Source organism: Melanotaenia boesemani, chromosome 23, assembly GCF_017639745.1.
Source record: "Melanotaenia boesemani isolate fMelBoe1 chromosome 23, fMelBoe1.pri, whole genome shotgun sequence".
NCBI classification, from domain to species: domain Eukaryota; kingdom Metazoa; phylum Chordata; class Actinopteri; order Atheriniformes; family Melanotaeniidae; genus Melanotaenia; species Melanotaenia boesemani.
In genome coordinates, this window is record NC_055704.1 from 12,112,999 (window position 1) to 12,138,977 (window position 25,979).

The 25,979-nt window shown below is 38.3% G+C and overlaps 2 protein-coding genes across 2 annotated transcripts in view; one reads left to right on the forward strand and one right to left on the reverse strand.

Annotated features, from left to right (window-relative positions):
• Nucleotides 1–3,698, reverse strand: part of LOC121635104 — a 65,556-nt gene extending 61,858 nt beyond the window's left edge. Inside the window, exon 1 of the mRNA XM_041978166.1 lies at nucleotides 3,428–3,698. The gene's annotated coding sequence lies outside the window, so the exon portion shown is untranslated. The remainder of the gene's footprint in view (nucleotides 1–3,427) is intronic.
• On the forward strand, nucleotides 946–25,184 carry LOC121634437 (cytidine monophosphate-N-acetylneuraminic acid hydroxylase-like). The gene is made up of 15 exons (XM_041977064.1): nucleotides 946–1,093; nucleotides 5,222–5,432; nucleotides 5,520–5,611; nucleotides 6,623–6,732; nucleotides 7,285–7,475; nucleotides 12,692–12,772; nucleotides 12,871–12,937; nucleotides 13,082–13,163; nucleotides 13,238–13,375; nucleotides 17,633–17,768; nucleotides 17,984–18,127; nucleotides 19,677–19,851; nucleotides 21,576–21,692; nucleotides 23,123–23,238; nucleotides 23,330–25,184. Exons 2-15 carry the CDS (start codon nucleotides 5,227–5,229, stop codon nucleotides 23,466–23,468), a joined length of 1,794 nt encoding a protein of 597 aa, XP_041832998.1. The 5' UTR covers nucleotides 946–1,093; nucleotides 5,222–5,226; the 3' UTR covers nucleotides 23,469–25,184.
• Nucleotides 25,185–25,979: the final 795 nt, after the last annotated feature.

A 25,979-nucleotide genomic window follows, 5' to 3' on the forward strand; every position in this document is an offset into this window, starting at 1 on the left:
CACCTAGCCCTGGGAAAAGAGGCAAGTGTCAGGTCAAGCAACAATGCATACAGAATTCTACCTCTGTGAGATGTTTTCGCTGCTACTAGTACACCTGTGGCAAATGCAAGAAGGAGACACCATGGGAGTACCAAGCATGACACTGACACTGCTATGTGCATTGGAATGTGGTCTGACCAGTATGCTAATAATGTGGCAGCTTCTTGCTAAAGGTGTTATGTGCCCCCCGGGGTTCACCAGTAATGGCCTCTTTTACAAAACAAAGGCAGCTATTCGCACCTAAGACAGAATGTTGGCTGAAATCCGTGCTGTCACTTGGCCCCTCTCTGGGCTTTGTCCATCAAAATCCCAATTGGGAAGCCTCTGGGTTTTCTAGCTATACATTTTAAAGCCCACCCATTAGTTTTCAGCATTAAGGGAGCATTACAGCCAGTTGTATCAGATTATTGCCTTCAGAAAAGAGTCATAATAGTTTCGACAGCTGAAATATTAATTCTGCCTTAAGATTCCCTGATTCCCTTTCAGAGAATTCAATTGTACCAATTGAGTCAACTTGGTCTTTAAGATATAGTACCTTTATCTTTAGATGTCCTTAGTTTGTACTTCTGCTGTTTACATTTTTTATTATTTCTTATGACATTACCTTGTCAGCTGTAAATATATTGATAGCACTTTGGTGGTTTTTAAATGTGCTATTTGATGAAGTATAAGGAAATTAATTATCATTAGAAGATAAAGAATATATAAATGATTTTTTGGCAGGTTAGAATTATAAAATTGGAGAGAAGATTTATTTTATTTAAGTAAATAATCTTAAGGCAAAATAAACATTTCTTGATGACACAGAAGCTGTGATCACTGACTGGGTGTGAGGGGGAAACCTGCTGCTATTGCAACTGCCTTATATCTGGTACCTCCCATACCACAATGCACACTGCTGAAAGTGCAGCGTGGTGGTGAGAAGGAGGAAGGAAAACTCAAACAGGTCGGGACTTTTAATTATCATTACCCTGACGTGCCTGTAGGATTACTTTGCAAATCTGAAGAAAGAACCATCTGACAGACTCTAGAGGAAAAAAACGTCTTTTTTAAGGTAAGTGAAATGTGGTTACTACTTTTAAAATTCACCTGAAGACCCTGTTCACAGTGGCAATGCCGTCCGGTAAATTATTATTATTATTATTATTATTTTTATTATAAATCTCTTCTTTCACAAAAGCATAGGGTGTCGGAAAACTTTTTTCCACTGCTGTATACAAACATTTAGCATTTCTTTTCAAGTGGTTATTGTCCTGTCCAGAAGAACTTAGCAGGAGCATGTGTAGTGGAAATCACACACTAAGTGAGAATCAAACAAAGTATATTTATTAAGAGCTGATCAGCAATGAGTCACACAGTCAAAACAGCTTTGGCTGAGTGAGTTCGCAGGGATACACAGAACCTTCACAACCTGCTCAAACTGGTTTTTTAACATACTTCTTCTCTCTTCTCCTTGATGAGTTACAGAGTTTCTGAAGAACGCAGATAAAAATGCTAACGTAACAGTAATGTGATAAGAAAGAGAAGCTCGCTGCCAAATATCTGCAGGGTACAAGTCGTTCTACTCAGTAAAAGTATAAGGCCATGGATTTAATACAAAGTGCAAGATTACATCCATCCATCCATCCATTTTCTGCCGCTGATGCGGAGTCAGGTCGCAGGGGTAGCTGCCTAAGGATACACATGGGCTTGGTTAATATAGACTCGCATGATGTGAAAGCATCAAGGTCGCAGGTGCAAGTCCTCAGTAAAAGTATAAGGCCATAGTTTTAATATAAAGTGCAAGATTACATATCTCATCTAAATATCACACAAGTATAAGGGTTATGTGTATAAAGTTCCATTACAATCCACCCCTTTGATTAAAATGAAACATATTAATCACACATACTTCTGCTCTTTACATTTTTTATTATTTCTTATGACATTACCTTGTCATCTGTAAATATATTGACAGCACTTTGGTCACTTTGGTGGTTTTTAAATGTGCTATATAAATACATTTGATGAACTATAAGGAAATTAATTATCATTAGAAGATAAAGAATATGAAACCATGTTTTTCATCAACAAATTAGAAGAAAGGTTTGAACGGGTCTGGCAGAGCCAGAGCAGGAGCAGAACACAGCGCTTGCTTCACAGAAAGAAAAGCCTGCTCAGCCTGTGGGGTCCACAGGAAATGGTCATGAGCAGACAGACCCTTACCATGTATGCAGGCAGCCAGGGGGGCCTCAAGCTCAGAGAAATGAGGGATGAAGGCCCGACAATACCCTACCATACCGAGAAAGGACATCAGCTGTTTCTTGGTGACAGGTTTTGGTGCTTTCTGAATGGCCTCAATCCGTTTAGGAGCCAGGGCCTTGGTGGTGGCAGAAATGTGATGTCCCAGGAAGAGAACTTGAGGCTGGCAGAACTGCAGTTTGTGTAAACTGGCTTTATGACCTTCAGAATGAAGATGAAGGAGGAGGGCAAGTGTGGCCTTCTTACACGAGGAGGCAGAGAGACAGCAGAGAAAAAGGTCATCGATGTAACTTAACAAAACCACGCCCTGTGGAAGCCGCAGAGAACAAAGAGAATGTCTTAGAACCTTATTGTAGATTGTGGGGGACTCACAATACCCCTGGGGAAGCCGAGTCCAAGTGTAGGGCTTCCTGTTGATCTCAAAAGCAAACCAAAACTGACTGTCTGTCAGATGTAAAAGCATTAGCCATATCTACCACAGAGAAATGAGTAGCAGTTGGAGGAATCTGTGATAAGATGGTGTGGGGGTTGGGGGCTGTAGAGGCATGTGGGACAACTGCTTTATTTACAGCTTGCAGATCTTGTAAAACACACCAGTCAGGTTTGGTTGGAGGTTCACATGGTTTCATAACTGGGAAAATAGGAGTGCGATATGCAGTTCTCACTTCTCTACATCTGCTGCCTTAATTTTCTTTTTTTCTTCTTCTCATCCCAGTCCTTCTGTGCTGCCTCATCCAGCTTATCTAATTCTTTTCTACTCAAATTCCCATTCTCCAGAAAACCATATTTCTCTGTCCAGTAAGTCATGCAGTCCATGCAGTCAGGTCCATATTTCTTTTTCATGTCTCTTAAAATTGGGGAGTCCCATTCACCCTTCTTCTCTTTACCAGCTGTGTTACCCATTATTTCAACTAGTACGTCACCGGTTGGTTTTTTCTAACTTCGAGTAGCCCACACTCAGGCACAAAAATGACTAAAAAGCCTCTTGTTTCCACTGAAAGTTTTACTTCAATGTCGGACTAACCTACCCTACCTCTGTAGAATAGTGACCTATCCTGCTTTCACAGAATAGTGAAAACCCTATCCTATTTTCATAGGATAGTGAGAAAAGGGTGGTAAATGGGAGTCTGATATGAAAACTTCTCACTGTGTGTGATTTGGGTGCTGCTCCACACACAGACTTCGTTCTGGATATCAGTGGTGCCTGAACGAAGTCCCTCTGCCGTCCCCTGATGGTTAAGACTGACCCAGGGGCTGAAGTGTCTTTCAGGATGGCCAATCACGGGTTCTTGTCCTCCGGTCAGTCACTCAACATATCCTGCCAGACAACGCCAAGATTGTAGTGGAAATTTTATTATCAAAGATCACACACTAAGTGAGAATCAAACAAATTATTTTTTATTAAGAGCTCATCAGCAATGAGAGTCACACAGTCAAAACAGCTTTGGCTGAGCGAGTCCGCAGAGATACACAGAACCTTCACAACCTGCTCAAACTGGTTTTTTAACATACTTCTTCTCTCTTCTCCTTGATGAGTTACAGAGTTTCTGAAGAACGCAGATAAAAATGCTAACGTAACAGTAATGTGATAAGAAAGAGAAGCTCGCTGCCAAATATCTGCAGGGTACAAGTCGTTCTACTCAGTAAAAGTATAAGGCCATGGATTTAATACAAAGTGCAAGATTACATCCATCCATCCATCCATTTTCTGCCGCTGATGCGGAGTCAGGTCGCAGGGGTAGCTGCCTAAGCAGGGAAACCCAGACTTCCCTCTCCCTGGCCACATTCACCAGCTCATCCGGAGGGATCCTGAGGCATTCCCTAGCCAGCCGAGAGATGTAGTCCATCCAGCGTGTCCTGGGTCTTCCCCAGGACCTCTTTCCTGTGGGACGTGCCGGGAACACCTCACCAGGGAGGCATCCAGGAGGCATCCTGACCAGATGCCCGAGCCACCTCATCTGGCTCCTCTCGATGTGGAGGAGCAGCGACTGTACTCTGAGCCCCTCCCGGATCACCGAGCTTCTCACCCTATCTCTAAGGGAGAGCCCGGCCACCCTGCGGAGAAAATTCATTTCGGCCACTTGTAACACAAGTATAAGGGTTATGTGTATAATTTTCCATTACACATGCCGTTATGGTAACTTCCCCCTTGTCCCACACAGCTTTGGGTTATTACATAACACATGCAAAGCTCTGTGCACTGCTTTTGTATGAAAGGTGATTTATTAATAGTTTGGTTTGTTTTAATATTACAGAAAATGGCTGGTTATATCTTTGTGGCCGCAGCAGGGATGACAAGCTGAATGAAAACAGCCACACCCACGTTCACAATGACAAAGGGAGACTAGCAAACACACGGGAGGAAGGGAAGTTAAGCCGAAGGATTCTTGAATCCAAAATCTTTGGAACATTATGGGTCTCATGTTTTCATCATGGTGGTTACAATAAAAGAATCAACCAATAAAGTGAAATTTAGACCAACTTTTGGGTAAAGTTTGTGCTACATTGGTTTGCAAATCCTAGAAATGAACAGAGCGCCTAGATGAAGTGCACCCCTTTTTTATGTTTACTGTTTAGTTTCCTTATAATCTGGAATGAAAGGAACATGTTCTTATTTAATTATTTATATATTTAATCTACACATAATATCCCAAACGTGCAGTTATATTCAAGGTAAGAGGAAAAAGAAAAGCATTGTATGTATATGTTATCACTCCCTTTTGTTAAGCCCTCATTTATGTCCTGAAAAAAATTAGCACAGTTTCCTTCAAAAGTTACATAATTAGTTCAATTAAATATCAAATTGTACTTTTATGTGGAAATATGAGCAAAATGTGCACCCTCTTTCAATAATTTAGGTTTGATATATCAGGACATTATCATAAAATCTGTCTTTTATCTTGTTTTTAAGCCTGAACTATTTATTCTTTTTCTTCTTTAGGTAAAATGAATGCTCAGGAAACAAAGGTGGTGCTGTCACTGGATGCTGATGCAGTGGACTTGCTCAAAGAAGGAGTCAATTTCAAGAAAAACCCAGTGGATGGTCATTGTTACATCATATACAAGAGCAAAAATGGCTTTAAAGCATGCAAGAATCAGTGCAAACATCAAGGCGGGTTATTCATCAAAGATATTGAGGACCTGGATGGCAGGTGAGGCTATTCTGTATATCTACCCTAACATATAAAGTATCTCATCTCATCTCATCTCATCTCATCTCATCTCATCTCATCTCACAGGACTGTTAAATGTACCAAACATAACTGGAAGTTAAATGTGTCAACAATGAAATACGTGAACCCGCCTGACAGTTTCTTACAAGATGAGCTTGGTGAGTTGCTCTTCCTTAGAATTTTGCCTGCAGTGTAAAGGCTTTCTACAGCTACTTCACATGCTTCATTCAAAATGGTGGAAGCAAAATTTGCAACACAAACACTGCCAACTTGGAAGAATAGGATATGCCATATTGTGGAACCACAAAAGTGAAATATAATTTTATTAGCGGTTTGTGACAGTGACTGCAGTTGTTCTGCTAAAAGCTAACTCAGAGTTCACTACACGGTCACATGAAAGTGAAGTGTCTGTTCCTCAGCATTGCATAGGTTTATAATTTCATTTCCTTAACATTATATAGGTTTATAATTTCATTTCCTTAACATTATATAGGTTTATAATTTCATTTCCTTAACATTGGATAGGTTTATAATTTCATTTCCTTAACATTGCATAGGTTTATAATTTCATTTCCTTAACATTGCATAGGTTTTGACTGTATTTGGTTGCAGCTATAAGCAGTCTGCCACTTGCTAAAAGTCAGTGAATTCTAGGCTCCATGGACAGGGTTATAGGTTCCTAGGGGTCCATATATAGCAGGGGTGTCAAACTACAGTCCTCGAGGGCCGGTATCCTGCAGGTTTTCATTGTTTCCCTGATCTAAAACACCTGACTGAAATTAATTGGTTATTGTGAAGAAGTTGACTAGAAGCTGTTGGATCCATTTGAGTTTATTCAGGTGTGTTGGAGCAAATTAATAACTAAAACCTATAGGATAGTGGCCCTTGAGGACTGGAGTTTGACACCCTTGATACATAGTGTTTTGTGTTTGTCAACATTTATAAGGAGGGCTGATACAGACAGCCAGAGGGATTTTTATTATACATGAAGATGGCATCCGGAGCTCTTTTTACCTCAGAACTAATTTTTGTCTCCGTATCACCTGCTTCACATCAAGAGCACTTTCCTTATTACTATGATACTTTTTCATTGATATTGATAAAGATCCTTTTTGCCCCTTAATGGAACAGCTGACTTGTTAAATTGGACCGTTTTCTCACACATACAGAGGTGGAGGTCTTGGATAATGGTGGGCTTCAGCTGGTGGAACTGAGCCCAGTTGATCCTTGGCTGGCTGAACCAAGAGAGCCTCTGGAGCTCCAGGAAGGAGAAGTAAAAGTCTGTATTTTCCTACGCTTTGAATTCAAACCAAAATACTTAAAAAAAATGGAAATGTGTTATTTTACTGGATGTTTTTAGTCTTGTAGAATTATTTAAGGGCGACAACAAAAAGCTTAAAACTTTAAAAATCTTTGCATTTTTTTATTTACTCTGTAAACAACCAAATGACATCACTTTCTGCTTTCTCTGTTTATGCACCATTAAAAAAAATTGGTCCTTATAGCTACCATGACAGCATCTGAAACTGGGCTGTGAAATGTTTTTAACACAGCTATAAATGGTCTGGCCAAAAAAAAAAAAAAAAAAAAAAAAAAAAAACCCACCAAAATAAAACAACTAATGAAATTATTTGTAATGACATTAAATCAGTATGCTGCCTTGTAAAGATACAGCTTTCCACTGTGGAGCTATGAGATAGTGAGTACATACTGGTCATGCTCCAAATAGTTAAAAGATTTTTGGCATCAACATAAGACACACACTCTCACACACTGGTATGCAAGAATGTTGTCAGTTTGTTAATCTCTAACAGGAAAACTTGCTTTTCAGGTAACATACATTACCCATGCCTGCATGGAGCTTCAGCTCGGACAGAAGCGGTTCATGTTCGACCCCTGGCTGACAGGTCCTGCTTTTGCCAGAGGCTGGTGGCTTCTCCATGAGCCTCCAGCTGATTGCATGGACAGACTGTGTGCAGCAGATCTAATCTACATCAGCCATATGCACTCAGACCACCTCAGGTGAATTCTGATGCTCTTATTATAATTTTTAAAAACTACTATTTCTCCAGGAGAACCATTACTCTACTACAAAAGAGGACAAAAAAAACTAGATGGCTTTTAATTAGACAAGCCCTTTTAACTTCATCACACCAGTGTGTGAACATACATATATATACTTGTCTTGGCCTTTGTTCCAATCAGTTTAAACACCAGGACTCGGTAGATTAACTTCCATAGATTTTACTGAGACTTTGTGAAACTGCAACACAGTACATAAAATAAACAACAAATAAACACAGCGTGGGAGCAACAATGTATGTTAGCTAGGCAAGCTACGTAGCTATTATCATAATAATGCAAGCTAATAAATTAGCGAGTAGCAACTGAAGTATAAAGCTAATCTGGTGCGGTAGCACGATAAATATCTTGGCCGTCTGAACATTCACACAAGTTAAAATTCTCGATAGCCCAGTAATACAAAATAAACACTACTTACAGACGTTGCCTGAGCAAAAGGAGAAAGAATTGTCCAAACTGAGGAGCTGACAGCTATGTGTGCTTACAGGACAGGAGCTAGAAACTGACTGCAAACTCCTTCTCGTGGTTTCCCAGCATGCACTGCTCACAGATTGCTTTAACTAAACCTATGATGCTGAACTGAATAAACAACATTTGCCTTAAGCATAACAATACTAGTGCATTGGGTTTTGAAAATATTTGTGCATATTTTCATAATTAAATCATTTTTTCTATGTAAATTACTGTAGATTACAGTATATAACTAAGTGAGCATTTTTCTCTTTCTGTTTTGGTGTTGTGAGCATTTTCTTGAGCATTTATAATCTGGAAATAAGCCTAAGTTAACAGGATGACCTTGATAACAAACATTTAAAAAAAAGAAGAGAATACATCAGTTCAGTTCAGTTTATTTGCCATTTGCAGTATAAGAAACCACATTGGAAAACAGTTGCAAAGAGCTCAAAGTGCACTGTCAACATTTAACAGAAAAAACATACGAAACACAAGCCTAAGAAAATACAACACATAGGCACATCCTAAAAATGCATAATACTAAGAAACAATAAAAACACTATATAAATAAATAGCAGTAAAAGAGGTAACTAAAACAGTAAGGGGCATTTAAAAGAATAGTTTTCTTTTGAGTGAATTGTCTTAATTTCCGTAAAAGAAGAGACACTGGTGAGAGATCTTTGGAGAAAGTGACACCCAAGAACTTACATTTATCAACCATTTGTACCTCAGAATCATAAATGACAATAGGCACGTTGTTCTTACACCAACTTAAATCAATAACCAGTTCACAGGTTTTAGAAGTGTTCACAACAAGGTTGTTTTCTTCACCTCTGTTCTGTAATGTGATTCATTCTTTGAACTGATCAGACCGATAACAGTGGTGTCGTCTGCATACTTGACAATCAGATTGTTAGGATGTTTAGCAGCACAGTCATATGTGTACAGAGTGAAAAGCAAAGGACTTAAAATACAACCTTGTGGGGAAGAAAATTTTATGCAAGGATGCTTTTTATAGACTATACTTATACTTTCAACTCTGGTTCCTGTGACGCTCACTCACAAATTGAAAAGATTTTCCTTTATCCAAATGTTCATATATAGAGTTCAGAACAAAAGAAATGACATCTTCAACGATCCTGTTTTGTCTGTAAGCAAACTACAGTGGATCTACAGACACAGGAACCTGATCTTTAATATAGTCCAACACCAGTCACTCAAAGGTTTTCATTAAAACAGAAGTCAATAGTCATTAAGGTATATCACAGGTGTCTTCTCAGGCACTGGTATTATTTTATTTGTAGGCCTATATGGAGCATCAGTAACAAGAGTGCTATACAGGGCTTTTTTAGTTGTTTTGACAAATCAATGACTGGAGAATATTAATGATAAAAGATCATTGATCTGTTTTTTCAACAGTCAACATAAATAATTTGAGGTGGGCATGGTTACCGCGGAAATGTGTGAAGTGGAAAGTATTTCCGCTGATGCTAGGTTGAACAAATAAACAGCTGATCAAGTTTATTGAAGCTGAGAACGGCTTGGCTATATTCTTTTTTTAATTGTTATCTTGAGATAAAGAGGAGTGTTTTCCCGTGATAACGGGATCTCGATGACATGAAGGTGGGCTCAAAAGAAAGTATGTGACACCTGATTTCAATGATCAAACCAGATTGATTGACTGACTGACTGACTGACTGACTGACTGACTGACTGACTGACTGACTGATTGATTGATTGATTGATTGATTGATTGATTGATTGATTGATTGATTGTTTGATTGGTAAAACTTAACAGTCAGATAGATACGTTGCAATTTCATCCACACGATAGAAGTAAAATCGGACATATTGATCAGTCAGTGATGGATGTTGCTTGAGCTCACGTTTGTTGCGGTACTGATACATCCCAGTTCAGAACTACTCTGTTTCCCTGCAAACACAGTAGGCCAATTTCTGTCTGACACACTCCCAGTTTGAATGTAAAAAATGGTGGTTCCGTGCATTTATTACATCCTGGTTGGACTGCGTTGATGCAATTTTAACTGGACGAACAAATGATTCTTGAAAATCTTCCAGCTGATCCAAATGTTGCATTCAGAGTATCGAGTGATTCTTCTAAGAGAGATTACATTTTCTCCATTCTAATGTCTCCTTGTGTTATTACATTCAAACCACTTAATGGACAATAACCAGTATAAAATATCTTTCTTTTCCCCGTCACCCTACAAGAACACTTCACTATCAGCGTTCAGGTCTTTTTGTTGCTTCATTCAAGCCCACAGTTTCCAGCTCTAATTACCCTGAGTCTGTTAAACCAAGATAACAACGCAGCCGCTCTGATAGTCAACCCCTCCCAACAGTTTTATTTAATGAATCAATTCAGTGTAAGTAGTTATCTCTTGGAAATTTTACTTCTTTTGAATATGTGGCTCTTGAAAGCTTATTTTAAAATAATATCTCTAAATTTCTATAGACCACCAGGGCACTGCGCAGAATTTTATAAAGAGTTTAGTGAACTGCTGGCTACAATCTGTTTGGATTTTGACTGTGTAATTATTGTTGGTGATTTTAACATCAATGTAGACCATCCTCAGGACAAAGCGACTAAAGATCTGGGTAACAGTCTGGAGAACTTTGGGCTGACTCAGCATATAACAGAACCCACACACATTAAAGGACGCACTCTAGACTTGGTGATTTCGAAGGGTTTGGATGTTTCCAAGGTTACTGTGTGTGATGTGGGCCTGTCTGATCATTACTGTGTTTTCTTTGAGTGTACAGTTCCTGTTCACACAAATGTCTCAATGGAGGTGATCACAAAATGCTGTATAACTAAAAACATGATTGGGATGTTTAACCACACATCTGCCCTGTCAGGCGGTTCAGCCAATGAACTTGTAGCTAGTTTTAATGCTAAAATGTTAAGTATTATGGATATCATTGCTCCTATTAAGGTGAAAGTTGTCTCTGGAAAGAAAAAGTCTCCATGAAGAAATTCCACACTGGTAAAGCATGGAAAAAGTGAGTGTTGGAAAGCCGAGCGCAGATAGAGAAAAACAAATCTACAGGTTCATTATGACATGTATAAAGAGAAACCTCACTCTTAAAATCTACAACTGAAGAATGCAAGAAAGTCCCATTTCTCTGACATTATTAGCAAAAACTATCATAATGCTCGGGTCTTATTTGCTATTGTTGATAGGTTTACAAACCCTTCTGTGTCAATAACACCTGAACTTTATTCCACCAAGGCCAAATTTCTTTGTTAAGTTTGCCAAATTTTTCATGGAAAAAATCCAAAATATCAGACAAGTAGTTGGCTTATCAACAGCAGGTTCAACAGACATACTGTGTCCATTGAAAACCAGTTTAAGCACCATGGCACAGTTTAATCCCATTAACAGCAAAGATCTGGGCGACATCTTATGTCAGCTGAACTTCTCCTCTTGCTGCTTGGACATCCTGCCCACAGGTTTCTTCATAAAGGTCTCAAAGACTCTGGAGCCAGATCTGTTACAGATTGTGAACTTGTCTTTTATTTCAGGCGTCTTCCCAGAACTTTTAAAAACAGCTGTAATCAAACCCACGCTAAAAAGGGACAGCCTAGACAAGATACAAATGAGCAACTACAGGCTGCTCTCAAATCTTCCTTTTCTAAGTAAGATAATTGATTGTTTTTCATCAGTTAATTGACTTTTTAACACAAAACAACTGCTACGACGTCTTCCAGTCAGGTTTTAGACAGCACCACAGCACTGAGACTGCACTGACCAAAGTCATTAATGACATATGTTTGAATACAGATGATGGAAAAATGTCAGTCTTAGTCTTACTGGACCTCAGTGCTGCATTTGATACAGTTGACCACAATATATTGCTTAAACAACTGGAGAACTGGGTGGGCCTGGGTTGGCACTGCGCAACACTGGTTTAAATCTTATTTAGAGATTAGTAAGTATTTTGTGTCAATAGGTAACTTTACATTTGAGCAGACAAAAATTACATGTGGAGTTCCTCTTCAGTTTAACATCTACATGCTCCCACTGGCACATGTCATGAGGAAAAACAAAATTAGTTACCATAGCTACGTAGATGACACACAGATATATATTACAATGTCACCAGGAGACCGAGGCCCCATACAGGCTCTTGGTAAATGCATTGAAGAGATTAATGACTGCATGTGTCTGAACTTTCTTCAGTTAAGCAAAAATAAAATTGAAGTGATTGTCTTTGGCGCGAAAGAGAAATGATTAAAGGTAACAACAGAGCTTCAGTCTATACACCTAAAAACCACCAACCAGGCCAGAAATCTGGGTGTATTGATGGACTCAGACCCTAACTTTGAAAAACACATGAAGGCAATTACAAAATCAGCTTACTATCATCAAAAGAACATATCAAGGGCAAAAGATCTGATGTCTCAGCAGGACCTGGAAAAACTAGTCATTCATTCATTCATTCAGTTGAGTCACAAGTGTTTAATGTCACTGTTTACAGGGATGTTTTCTAGAAAATTTTATTTACTATCTATTCAATGGCCATTTTGATTACAAGCTGATGCCTCTTTCATCATCTTGCACCTTCAGCCATATCACACTAATGATAGTTTACAATGGATTTACCTAAAGTTTTAACTCAAGATGAACTTTAAAACTTGTTGGCATCAAACAACTAATAATATTCGGTGTCTCCTCCAGTTACCCCACTCTGAGAATCTTGTCAAAGAGGAGGCCAGATGCTCCTATATATGTTGGGGAAACATCCAGGCCAGTGTTTTGGTTAGTGGCATGATGAAACTCTATTGAAGACATAACATATATCAATCTATATGTGTTTCAAGCTACATTTATTCACATCATCTTCTTTATGCCAACAGGTATTTGGAGCAAAGCCAAGTCAAGCTGACCAATATTAATGTTGTTCCTTTTGGTGTTTGGCAAAACGTAAGCTTCACATGTACTGAAGGGTGATTCAAGGGCTTATTAATATTACAAAACAATTGGAATTATGCCACACTTAATATTTTTCTTTAAATAAATTGTTACAATGAGATTGTAAAGAAATGAATTTCTTTTTGAATCTTTCAGATTGACGAACACCTGAGATTTATGATTCTGATGGATGGTGTGCATCCAGAAATGGACACGTGTATCATTGTTGACTATAAGGGTAGATTGTTTTCCTTTTCATTTAAAATAATATACCTGGAATTGGAGTAAAAATGGACCTGCTTGTCATTGCAGGTCACATGATCCTCAACACCGTGGACTGCACCAGGCCAAATGGAGGCAGACTACCTCAAAATGTGGATTTGATGATGAGCGACTTTGCTGGTGGGGCATCAGGATTTCCTATGACCTTCTACGGGGGGAAATACAGTGGTGAGAATCTTAAACATATCACAGATTACACTAAAACAACTACAACGATCAATGGATGGACATTTTCTTTGTATGATGTGGACAATTACGTTTTCTTTTAGTCATGAAATAGGAAAAATGCTAACAAACACAGACAGAGCCAGCTTAATTTACATTCACCAAAAAGTCAGGGAAATTCTCAAAAATACAAAAAAAGACAAATCTGTGATTTATTAACTCACTTGAACCATCATTTAACATATACAAGAACTAAATAAGATATTTTCAATGTCTTTATTAAACAGTTTTATTGCATTGAAAACATTTTAACTGATCTAAAAGCAAAAGAGATGTGAGAATAGAACAGAATAGAAAAATGTTGTCTGTCCCCGATAGTGACACAAAATCTTCTTTAACAGGGTTCCAACATACACAAACATCCACATGTTGTACAATTAACCACTTTAAAAATCCCATGACTCACATGACTTATACAAAAACAATGGAAATGTTAAAAACAGCAACAGACAAAGTGGAGTTTTAAAAAAGTGCAATGTCTGTTTCAGTTTGTACAAAATGGTTATTGCAGATGGGATGAAAGATGTTTTGTAGATGTTTTTCCAGGCCAGTGGGACATTATACCTTCTGCCTGATGGCAACAGTTGGAAGAAGTGGTACCGTTCAGAGAGGGGGGCGTGGGATGTCTATGCTGATGGCTCAGTGGGTAGAGTGGTCATCCTGTAGCCCAAGGGTTGCCGGTTCGATCCCGGCCCGGTCGCGCTCATGTCGAGGTGTCCCTGAGCAAGACACCAAACCCCTAATTTCTCCTGATGGGTCATGGTTAGCGCCTTGTATGGCAGCTTACGCCATCAGTGTGTGAATGGGTGAATGTGACGTACATGTAAAGCGCTTTGGATAAAAGCGTTATATAAGTACAGACCATTTACCATATTAAAAGTCCTCAGTTTCCTCATCAGGTGAAGGCGTTGCTGTGCTTTTGAAGATGGAGTCTGTATATTGTGTGAATATGTATGAGTAGAAGGTGTCTATCTCGGTCCCAAGTTGTTTGAAGTACTCCACCTGCTCCACCATCTGTCTCTGGATGCTGAGTGGCTGGAAGAGAGGCAATGATGATGCTCTGCTTCTCCCTCCACAGCACAACTCCTTGGTCTTTCTGATATTGACTTTTAGGGAGTGGTCATCAAATGTTCTGACCAAGTTGTTGACATCTTAATGGTATTTAGATTAGATTAGACTTTAGACTTTATTTAGCCAGACCATTAGTGCCGGTCATGTAGGCCACCAGGGTCATGTCATGAGTATACATAAAAAGGAGATGTTATTTGTGTATGCAGAGAAGAGAATGGGAGATAAAACCCCACCTTGGGGGAGCCCCATGTGTTATACCACTGAGCTGGATATAAAACCATTTAAAAGTACTTGTTGCAGTCTGTCCTTTACAAAATTCTTAATCCATAAAACCAGTGTTTGGTGGACCCCAGGTTCTAAAAGGCAGCACAGTTTGTATTAACAGTGTTAAAAGCAGGTGAGAAATCCACAAATAAAAATCTGGTGTGTGGGTGTGCAGAGTCCAGATATTGCATGGACAGCATGGACAGAGTACTGTGTGAAAGCAGTACAACACTGATGTTAGGGCTCTGCGTTGGCAAGGTAATTGACTATCCAGAGTGTACCCTGCCTCTCACCTGCCAATTGCTGGAATAGGCTCCAACTTCCCCGTGATCCTGAATTAGAGTCAGCGATACAGTGGTAAATGTTTTTAAAGATTTTACAGTCAGGAGATTGACAGGTGAGCGTTCACCAAAAGACTAAAGGCTGTTACATAACCTGCAAGAACAGAGAACTTTGTTCTTGACATCATTTTGTCCTCACAGCTCTGGTTGTAGAGTTCTGTTTTCTCCTTTATTTGATCAGATAAAACCTCACTGAGATTAGAAATCCCTTATCATTTTATTTCTTTTAACTTGTCCTGTCCAGCATCATAGCAAATAGAATGATGATGATCTGGCTGCTGTGTTGTGCTGAACAAATTTAATTTCCCAAGGGGCGCTTAATGGATATACGACTCTTCTTGATAATTATTATGTATTTATTTATTTATTCATTTATTTTGAATGACAGAATTTAAATAATATTACTGGACCTGCCTGGTGGGGACAGAAAAAAGACATGCGAACAGAAATGAAAAGATGACATTTTTCACGTGTCATTTTACGCGGCATTTCTCACAAACACCAGTGGTGAAGGCTTCATATCTGAAGCATGTGAACTATGCAAACTGTGGCATGTGAGCAGTGAACAAGAACTACACACACTTTATCCAAGTACAAAGCATATTATATGAAGACTAAATTATATATTCCACATCAGGGGTCCCGGATGCAACCCTTCTCCAGCACACTTGAATCAAATGGCCTGATTCCCTCATCCGCATGCCATTCAGCTCTGCAGAGGGACATTCATTTGATTCAAGTGTGTTGGAGAAGGGATGCATCAGAAAGTTGCAGGATAGTATTTCTTGAGGACTGGACGTGGGCACCACTGCTCTACATGCATACTCAGTCATTTAAAATGAATGGATGTGGCCAAACTTTTGACTACACATACATGGCCATTGATCCTGCTGCCAAATTATATAATAAAGGAAGAAACCACTGAAAGTCATTTCCTTAGGATTTAGAAAATTAGATTATGTGCTATGATGGCTGCCATGTAGATAATTTAATTCCAGATGATTTTTCTTGGTTAAGTACTTTCCTCAGCTACATATACAATTTGATTAGACCCATATTTTTTCCAAGGAAGGATGTGGCATTGTTCTCTAGTTTGTGCAATAACCAACATCTATAGCGCAAAAAATATATCAGGGGGTCTGGCAAAATCTAAATACAAGTATGCCACTGTATCCATCAATTTACCCTGAAACTGTATCACACAAGGAGGAAGGGATGCATTAAATATTTGCAGATACATGCTCGTCACAGATAGACAGAAAGATATGAAGTTCTTATTTCTCCGCTTGCTTAGTACAGAGCGTTAGGCAGTAGGATAAATAACTTCAGTGGTAATGTGAGGTATCAGGAAATACCTGAGGCAAGGATCACAGAAAACCTTCACATTTTACGATTTTTTTTTTTTTTTTTTTTTTTAGCTTTCTCATTGAACATTTGCCAAAGCTTCATTTTAGCAACTTTTAGACCTACGGGATTGTCATGTGTTCATATTTGGTTACATTTGTGTGGTAGTTTTCTCCAGATACATGCTTGTCACTGATGGACAGAAAGACATGAAGTTCTAGATGAAACTAGTCAACGTCTTGGCATCTTAACTGAGATGTCAGACATTTAAACATGAATCCAGACTGTCAACACCATTTGTGATGACCTGTAGGTGCATTGCATCTAGTATTGATAGAGAGGCAGAAATCAGGATTTTAGAGAGGCATATGCATCCTTAAGTACTTGAATACCTGGAGAAGAACTAGACTACAACTGTAGAATAAAGGGATGAAAAAATAAAGACTTGGAAATTAAGATAAAGGCAAACAAAAGAAAGCAATAAAGAAAGTGAGAAACATTTCAAGTTTTTCAAATAAAAGCCTCATCTTTCTCCGTTCCAGTTGCTGATAGCCCAAGACTACAGATCAGTGTTTTTCCTGTTACCATTTACTGTTGGTGCAATCACGTCATCATTTTCCTCCACAAAAGGATAACTAGCAATATTATTATTATATTGATTATATTATCATATATGTTATTCATCCTGTTATTCATTCTTGGACAGCTTTAGCTCAGGAGAAAAAACACAAAGGTTGGTGTATCCAGGCTTCCCCTGATTACATGTTGAAGTGTCCTTGGGAAGACACTTAACCCCACACTGCTTCCTGATGTCCCTATAGGGGTGTGTGTGAATGAGTGAATGTGCTTTGAGTGGTCAAGCTGACTGGAAAAGTGCTATATAAATACAAGTCAATTTACCCCTTAAATCTTGTGTTGTTAAGGGAACTCCCATGGATATTTGACAGGGTCATTCACTGTATTAAAACTTAACAGGGTTTAAGGTCTTATCATCAACACAGATTCTACAATGCTTTGCTGATGTCAACAATCTAAACAACAATAGGACTAAGAGTGGAGGCAATGTTTCCTTATTCACGTATATAGTGCAAGAAAAGCTTGAATTGTCAGATATGATTGGAGCCAAGTGTGAGAAGAATCTAGAAACTCCACAAATGGTGTGTATCTGTTTCTTTTGCAGACTCCTGGAAGGCAGAGTTCATTAAGACCGAGAGAAAGAAGCTACTGAACTACAAATCTATGCTGGTGAAATCCCTCCAGCCGAGGATCTACTGCCCTTTTGCTGGTTATTTTGTGGAGGCTCATCCGTCAGACAAGTTAGTTTGCCAACTAGTTTGTTGAGTTTGTATAGAGGGGTTGGCTAGGGTCTGTGTAATATCAATGACTGATAAAGTAAAACCAAATAAAAGAGGTAAAATGACATTTACACTGTTTTTACCAGCTTAGCACAAACAGGTCATATGTCAAGAGGTATCAAAAGGCTGATTCTTTCTAAAAGTTTCTATATTTCCTTGTCTTTACTCTGTAAAAGGTACATAAAGGACACAAATGTTAAAAACCATGCAGAGGACCTCAATGCACTCATCAATAAGCTTGCACTGGACATCAAGACATGGACGCCTAAGCCAGGGGCTGTGCTGGACCTCGCCCTCGCTCTGAAAGACCCAACTAACAGGTTGATGACAGCTCAAAAACTGCTTCTGTATTCTACATTTTGTCCAAAATGGTAGAGGAAAAAACACTTTGTACTCTGTACAAGTCAAGTTTTGATATAGAGTTAAGCCGTTGATTTCCCCGCTTGCTTAGTAGAGAGCGTTAGACAGTAGGCAGTATCTTCAGTGTTAATGTGAGGTATTAGGAAGAGACTCAGAGGCAAGGATCACAGAAACCCAGAGTGAAGACATGCGTAGCAGCCGAGTAGTGATCTGTAAGGATAAAATTAATGATGCACATAAACTACTGAAACAGACAAACAAAAGCAGAAGTGGGGCTAACTAGAGACAATACAGACATACTGTACAGCGTAAGAGTGTTTGGCCTTTTAAACTTTCTTGTTCTTCAGACTCCTTAAAACTCCTTAAAAGAGATACACACCCCATGTTGAAGCAAAAAGTTTCACTCTGAGCTGATATGACTAGGGTGTATGCTCAAGATCTGGCTTAGCTCAAGCCCCAGCTCTCGCAATCAGTTTGCCCCCGGAAAAAGGTCACTTTAACGGCAGATGTAGTCCTTGCACAGCAGATATTAAATTAATTACAAGAAGCAAGATATTCTGTTTTCTCCTCTCAGCATAAGTCTGAATGGAAGGCAATTTAAATACTGTAGGGGAAGGAGTTTAGGTAGTTGCTCTCTCTTACAGGACTCTGTAAACTTCCTTGGGGTTGTATAAAACCTGTAATTTGGCCTTTACAATTATAATTGTTTTTCTACTCGTAACCTTGTAATGTCATAGCATTAAACCAACCAAGAAATGGATAAAAGTGAAAGCAGTGGGCCGAGCCCTGGGTGCCATCCACCCTTCCAATAGACCTTTTTACGAGGACTTTGTGGCTTGTTAAACCAAATACTTGAACATGTTGTAATGATTGAAGATCTTCTTACATTTTCATCACATATTAAAGTGATTTTTTTTTCTTTTCATAGCTACCACCACTAGGAAATACTGGGAGTAAACAAGCTTATAAGTTTCTCGCCTTGTACTTGTTCACTCACTAAAAGTTCATGTAGATTCTATATAAAAAAAATAAAAATAAAAAAATAAAAAACACACAGCATGAGAAGACTTGTCAAAAATCTCATTTCCAGTTGCTGCAGTGTAGTTTTCAACCTGTGAATGAAAGTGCTTTTCCTCAAGTTAAACACTAGGGGGCACCATGTGTATATTAAATTAAACATGGATAATCCAGTATGTGAAAATTTCATTTCATTTAACTTTGACATTTTCTGACATTCAAATTATGACAGACATAGATGTTTTTCTTTTCTACTGAGTTAAGCTGAGACTTAGAAATTTATTATGCTATTTCACAGTGGAGTACAAACCATGAAGAACAACAATTTGTACAGACAGTGTAAAAGGAGCTAAAATATTATTTAAACCAGCTAAACAGACTTGAAATATCCAGAAAATAGAAAGAAATGTATTTGACCTGTACAAATATAATTAGCCATTAACCATGTAAGTTCAACATATACTTTTTTCCTTTTTCTATGTCCAATCACAGCGAGGCCATCACTAACCCCCCAGCCAATACAAAAATCTACAAGGACAGCTGGGAGTTTGAGTTGTATGTGGATGAACTGAACAGCGCCATCGGCTGTGAGATATTTAAATATCATAGTTGGATCCAGTTTTATTACACTTGGGCAGGCTTTCAAAAGTACAACCTTGTTGTGCGGGTAAATATACTTCATAAAAAAAAGTTGCCGCTGGTTTTCTTCAGCATCTGTCGTTGAAGCTTTTGGCTCTTCCTTGGAATAAACTTTCCTGAGTGCTTCAACTTTGGTGGTGCATGCTTGATTATTTCATTTTATTCTTTTCTTTGTTAAAGTTTCATTGTGGCATAATGGATATGTGGCACTAAACCCCAACCCCACTTGTCCTTGTGACTATGTAAAATGGTTCAAATGATTGTTTGCTTTCTCAACACACATGTTGTCTGTAAAGTCTAATAAATCCACCAAGACATCATAGTTGGATCCAGTTTTATTACACTTGGGCAGGCTTTCAAAAGTACAATGTTATGGTGCGGGTTAATATACTTGATAAAAAAAAAAGTTGCCTCTGGTTTTCTTCAGCATCTGTCGTTGAAGCTTTTAGTTCTTCCTTGGAATAAACTTTCCTGAGTGCTTCAGCATAATGTCTGAGCTTTGGTGGTGCATGCTTGATTATTTCTCTTTTTTTCTTTTTCTTTTTAAAGTTTCATTGTGGCATAATGGATATGTGGCACTAAGCCCCAACCCCGCTTGTTTCTGTGACTATGTAAAATGGTTTAAATGAATGTTTGCTTTCTCAACACGAATGTTGTCTGTAAAGTCTAATAAATCCACCAAAATACCTACAATCTAAATCAATGACATGATCTACAAAGAACTAGAAAATATCAAACCACCACTTGTTAATTTTATACTTCGTTTATTGTTATTTCTTCTTTGTAGAAATAAAATTCCCAAACAAGGTTTCTTTTGCTCTGTAAGACTGAAAGGGTCATTTTAGTAAAGTACTTAATCATGAGTTAGACTAGAAGAATATGATCTAATAAATAAATAATAATAATCATTTAATTTTATCTCAGTGAACAAAACTTTAAATAGAGGTGGAGATGTGGAATGTGTGGAATATTCACCTGCTGAAGAACAACTGATCCCTTTACTATAAAAAAGAGTAATTATTTGAGGTGGGAGCATTTTAAAAGATATGTTGGATCTAACCAGCTCAAGTTTTGACATCATGTGACCTTACTGTTACTTTGTCATATTTTCTTAACCTGCATCTAACTGTTCCTGTCTATCTTCACTCTGTGTTCAAATTGAAAACATAAATTAAATTAATTTATCTGCATTAAAATACTCCAGTTAAAGAGAACATTATACTGCGGTATAAGAACAAACCTGGAATATTAACAGTTTCCACTGACCTGATGTTAATATCTGCATCTCATGGGACCATTGCTGATCCCCCTGCTCTTCTTATATGAACAGTTAAAGATAAAAAAAAATGCACTCAAATATCAGATGTTGAGAGACAATTAAGTAATGTTCTTATAATTATGTTAAGTGCCAGTTCAGTTAATAAATTTAAATGTTTGGTCTATATGCATCAACTTCTTGGATTGATGCATCTGTCATCCAAAATTTGAATGGAAGAAAGAAGTTTATGTTTTTTAAAAAAAACTGAATCACAGATTTTAAACCATGAGCAGAATTACAGCTCCTTCAGCTGGTCGTACTTCAGCCCCTGTTGCAGAGTTAATCCCTTACAATGGGGGTTGGGTATTAGCTGACAACTGTGCTCTGATTTCCTCTAGCTATGGCTAATATAACTACAAAGTCCCTATGTTTTCTCTTGGATATCTCGCTTTTATTGATTGTAAATGTCTTTCATTGCCAATTTATTCATTTAGGTGATTGAAACTGATGACGACTTTGAGCCCCTCACTGATGGTTACGACTATCTGGTGGACTTTTTGGACCTGTCATTCCCATCCAGTAGGCCTGACAGAGAACACTCCTATCTAGAGGTGAGTCAACGGTATTATTTTCACTTCATTAACCAATGATTTATTAAAAGGTTCTGTGCAATCAAGAGATGTAAACTACCCAGCAGATCTCCAAATATCCTCTGTTGAGATGAAAGAACCTCCAGGAAGGAACATTACTCAACCAATCTGCTTTTAAAGCTTTGTCCATACAATGCTTTTATATATATAACTTTGTAAATAACCGTGAGATAATTAGTAATAATGCTAATTTCACTAACATCAGATATGAGAATAACTTCAGTCCTGGCTGCTGAACAGACGTAACTACAAATATACTGCTGGTGTCACAACTAGCAATGTGAACATAGCACATGGAAATCATGAACAGGGGCGGAGCCAAGGGGTGGCCATGACAATCAAATGATAAAGGGGGAATGGAAAAAATACTTCTATAGCCTAATCAATCTCATGAATCATATAGGAGTGAGTAAAATAAAAAATAATTGCAAAATCGTTTGACTTCTAGAAAATTTAATTAAAAATGTGAAATAAAATTAAATCAGAAGTATATTTCATTTAGGAGTGTGAGGGATCGAGGCCAAGGATGAAGAGAGCACAGGAGGTTTTATTTTAAGAAAAAGTCATTTGACATTTAATTTTCACAAAAAAAAAAAAAATACAAATTCCAAAGTAAAAGTTCTGGGCCCATAAAAGAGGTCAAATAAACAGAACATCAACTGAAAACGAATTGACCTAACAAACTGACACACAAAGGAAACTATATACTCTGGCTGATCAGACCATTTTGACACAAGAGGGAAACATAACATAACTTTCTTCAACTAACTTCATAAACTTAACTAATTCACAACAGAACTTCAACAATGTAGACTCTGAACTTATTTTGAAACAGAAATCTATATAATAATTCTACATAAAGAATAAACAAAGTAATACAAAACAATAGAAAATCTAAACCCCTCTCCCACTATCTTGTTGTGAGATGGATGAGTCCAATTAGGCTGCAGCCTCTCAAAGGAGATCCACCTCAGCTGGGACTCTCTTAGCAGGCTTGGGCCTCCCACAGAGTAACTTCCCCAGGAACTGGTAACTCAAGAGAAAATGCATATTAACTGAAAGTAAACCAAAATAAATAGGTGACAAGAATGAGTCAACTAAAAGTGTGCACCAATTAATTAACCACCCCACCAAACCTGCTAAGAAAAATGTGAAATATAAAAAAAATGGTAAATATTACAAATATAATGTGTATTGAATTAACTGAAATTAAGAAAAAGGTGGCTGCCTAGGCGGCCATCACAAGGAGTACATTAGATATAATATAAAATAAAATGGAAAAAAAAAAAAAATAGATCCCTATTAAGATTTCCTGGGTGCATAACTGGTCATCAGTTTGAGTAAATCATGAAAACAAATAGAGAACCAATGTTTTTATCTCCTCTTTTAAGATTAAGAACAGGGTTGGCGTGATGAGGTCCGTGGTGCTGCATGGCCGCCTCTGGGATGATCTGTACATCGGCTTTCAGAACCGCATCAGCCGAGACCCGGACATTTACCACCACAAGTACATGCACACACAATTCATTTATGGAACAAAATATCCATTGTTTTCAATTTTGTGTTTTGTACATGTTCTGAGGTGTTTTTTATTCCAGGTTCTGGAATCACTTCCAGATAGAGCTACCACTTTGCAAGCCAGACTGGGACCAGTTTCTGCAGCAGGTGACCCCCATCCAGGACACAGAGACAGCGTATGATGAGTCTGGGATATTGAGCTACTGTACAGTGTTATAGATGTGCAATGTGCATTTAAGATGATGTGATGTTCTTAAATTTGAAACTACTTATATTTTTAAGCTGGTTACTGTTCCCAAAAGATTGGGGTGCTGTGTGTAATAATTTAGGAAATCTTAATAATGACTAATTTATTCACAATTGAACATAGAAAACAGATCAAATGTTGAAAGTTATAAGTGATAGGGAGCCATACCGTTTAAGGCTTAAAAAACAAGTAATAAAATTTTGTACAAAGTCTTAAAAATAATGCCAGAGAAGTTAGGTTTAGGAATAACTGCCAGTGCCAGTTAACCTATCGTTTCCTCCCTGTAAGCAACTGAGCAGACAGACAAATAACTTCCTTGTCGATCAGGAAATGGCTTCATCATAGATGAAGGTCTCTTAGCAACATATTAGAGATGACAATTTTTTCTATTATAAAAATGTGATAAGTAATGGGTTTGCCATATAGAGTATCAGAATAAACACTACATATTCTAAAACTGTAAACCTTGTGGATGGGATAGAAATGCTTTTTGAGAAATTTTGGACCACCTAAAGGGAAAGCTATTGATCACAATTTACTCCACAACATTAGAAACTACTGTTCACAAGAAATTGTAATATGCATCTGTAATAGAGCTCAAGAGTGTGCCTGGATTTACTGAGACGCAGAACTTCAGGATCAAGAAACGTGTGTGTGTGTGTGTGTGAGAGAGAGAGAGAGAGAGGATAGCTCAGGGTGATGGAGAAACAGTTTCATGTTCAACTAGCTTTGAGGGTGGTGTGAGGATTAGAAACGTCCTAGTGTGTAGGGCACTTGTTTTTAATGCTTCAGAGTCTAACTGAAGTCAAACCTTATTATCCTTGGTGGCTGACAGAGAACGATAAAGAGCTGGTGTGTTCTGTGTAGAGCAGTGGTGTAGTGGTTATGTGGTGGGAGTTTGGTCTGAAAGACCTAGGTTCAAGTCCATTACTGAACCATTATTACTGATTTCCCAATAGGTATACATGAATATAGCTTATGATTATAAATTTATATCTGCAAACACATATGCCTGTTTCTAGATGATAAGTCAGTGGCTGAGCAGCTCAGCTGGCAAGGCTTCCAACTCTCATACAGGAGACCAGAGTTCAAACCTACTATGGGGGCCCCTAAATGCTACGGCAAGGGGGAGCCAGGACGTCGGGACACAAGGCGGAGTTAATTCCCCCCTTGAAATTGTTCGTTGTGCATTAGGGATCTATCAACACAGATGACACCTGTGACAGAATGAAATGCAATCATGTATATGGCTCAAAATGGAAATACACATACAGGCCTTTGGGGTTGTTCCTCTGATGTATAAATTTATATGTCTGTACCTTGTAATGTGTTGTAACACAGGTGTCATCCTAAGTTGATATATCCCATTAGTTTTTCTTTTTTTAACCATTTCCCTAAACCATAAGCTGCAGTTCTGACTCTCCTCTCTCACCTCCCTCCCTCCCTCCCTTCCTTCCATTACAGTTTGACTACTTCCTTGCTCTTCTATCTTACCTTTTTGTAGTATTGGCATTTATTGTGTTTCGTTCATTATTTTGTACAAACTATCCATGCACAAATGTGTCATCAAAGTTGTGCTTCTTCCTTTCAGTAACTGTAAATTAGTTTGCTGTCATGTCAAAGTTGTTTAAGGGTTATTAGTGCTTCTTGCTTGTCTGTCATGAGAATAAAACATGTGATTGATGTGTTTCTGCTTCAGCAACTGTCTAGAGTAAAGTCACATTGAAAATTCCAGCCAGTTTTAGTTTCCTGATCTATAACCCCCTACATGTACCCTCCCAGAATACAGGGAGGGGACACGGCCCCCTCCCCAACCCACCACAGTGGGATTGTTTTATGATCCAGGTACTGGCAACGGGCAGGATTCAAACTAGATGCTGCACCACTGGCGACTTACGGTTCTCTGCCAACCCCACCACACCACCAAGCACCCTTCTCACTTTTCCATGTTCTCGTAGCACTTTTGTTTTTTCATCTTGGGTACTGGACTTGAAAATTCAGCGTTCATTCATAAGGTTTGATCTCAGGCCTCCTACACTACAGAGCATCCTCCTAACAGCCTGAGCTATTCTCCCAGACACATGTCACCTTCACATAGAAGTATTTTTTAGTCTTTCATTTGCCAGCCAAAGTTCAAAAGCTTTTCCATCAGAAGAATTGATTTCACCTTTAGACACACTCCAGGTGTTCAGTCTCAGTTCTCGAATCCCTGAGCTACACTGTCAGACATTAGATTGGTCCATCTTGGAGCTCTTCAATCTTCAGCATAATCGCTGGGCTTTAAAATAGAGTTCTATATCTGGACAACATCTTTACACACCTAAAGTTCTCTGACAGCCCCACTGAGGACCCTTCACACTTTTCCATGTTTTCATGGCATTTTTTTTTTTTCTTCTTCTTCTTTTTAGTTTGGATATTGGAGTTAAAAATTAATCAGTTCATTCATAAGGTTTGATCACAGCACTTCCACAGTGCAGAGCATC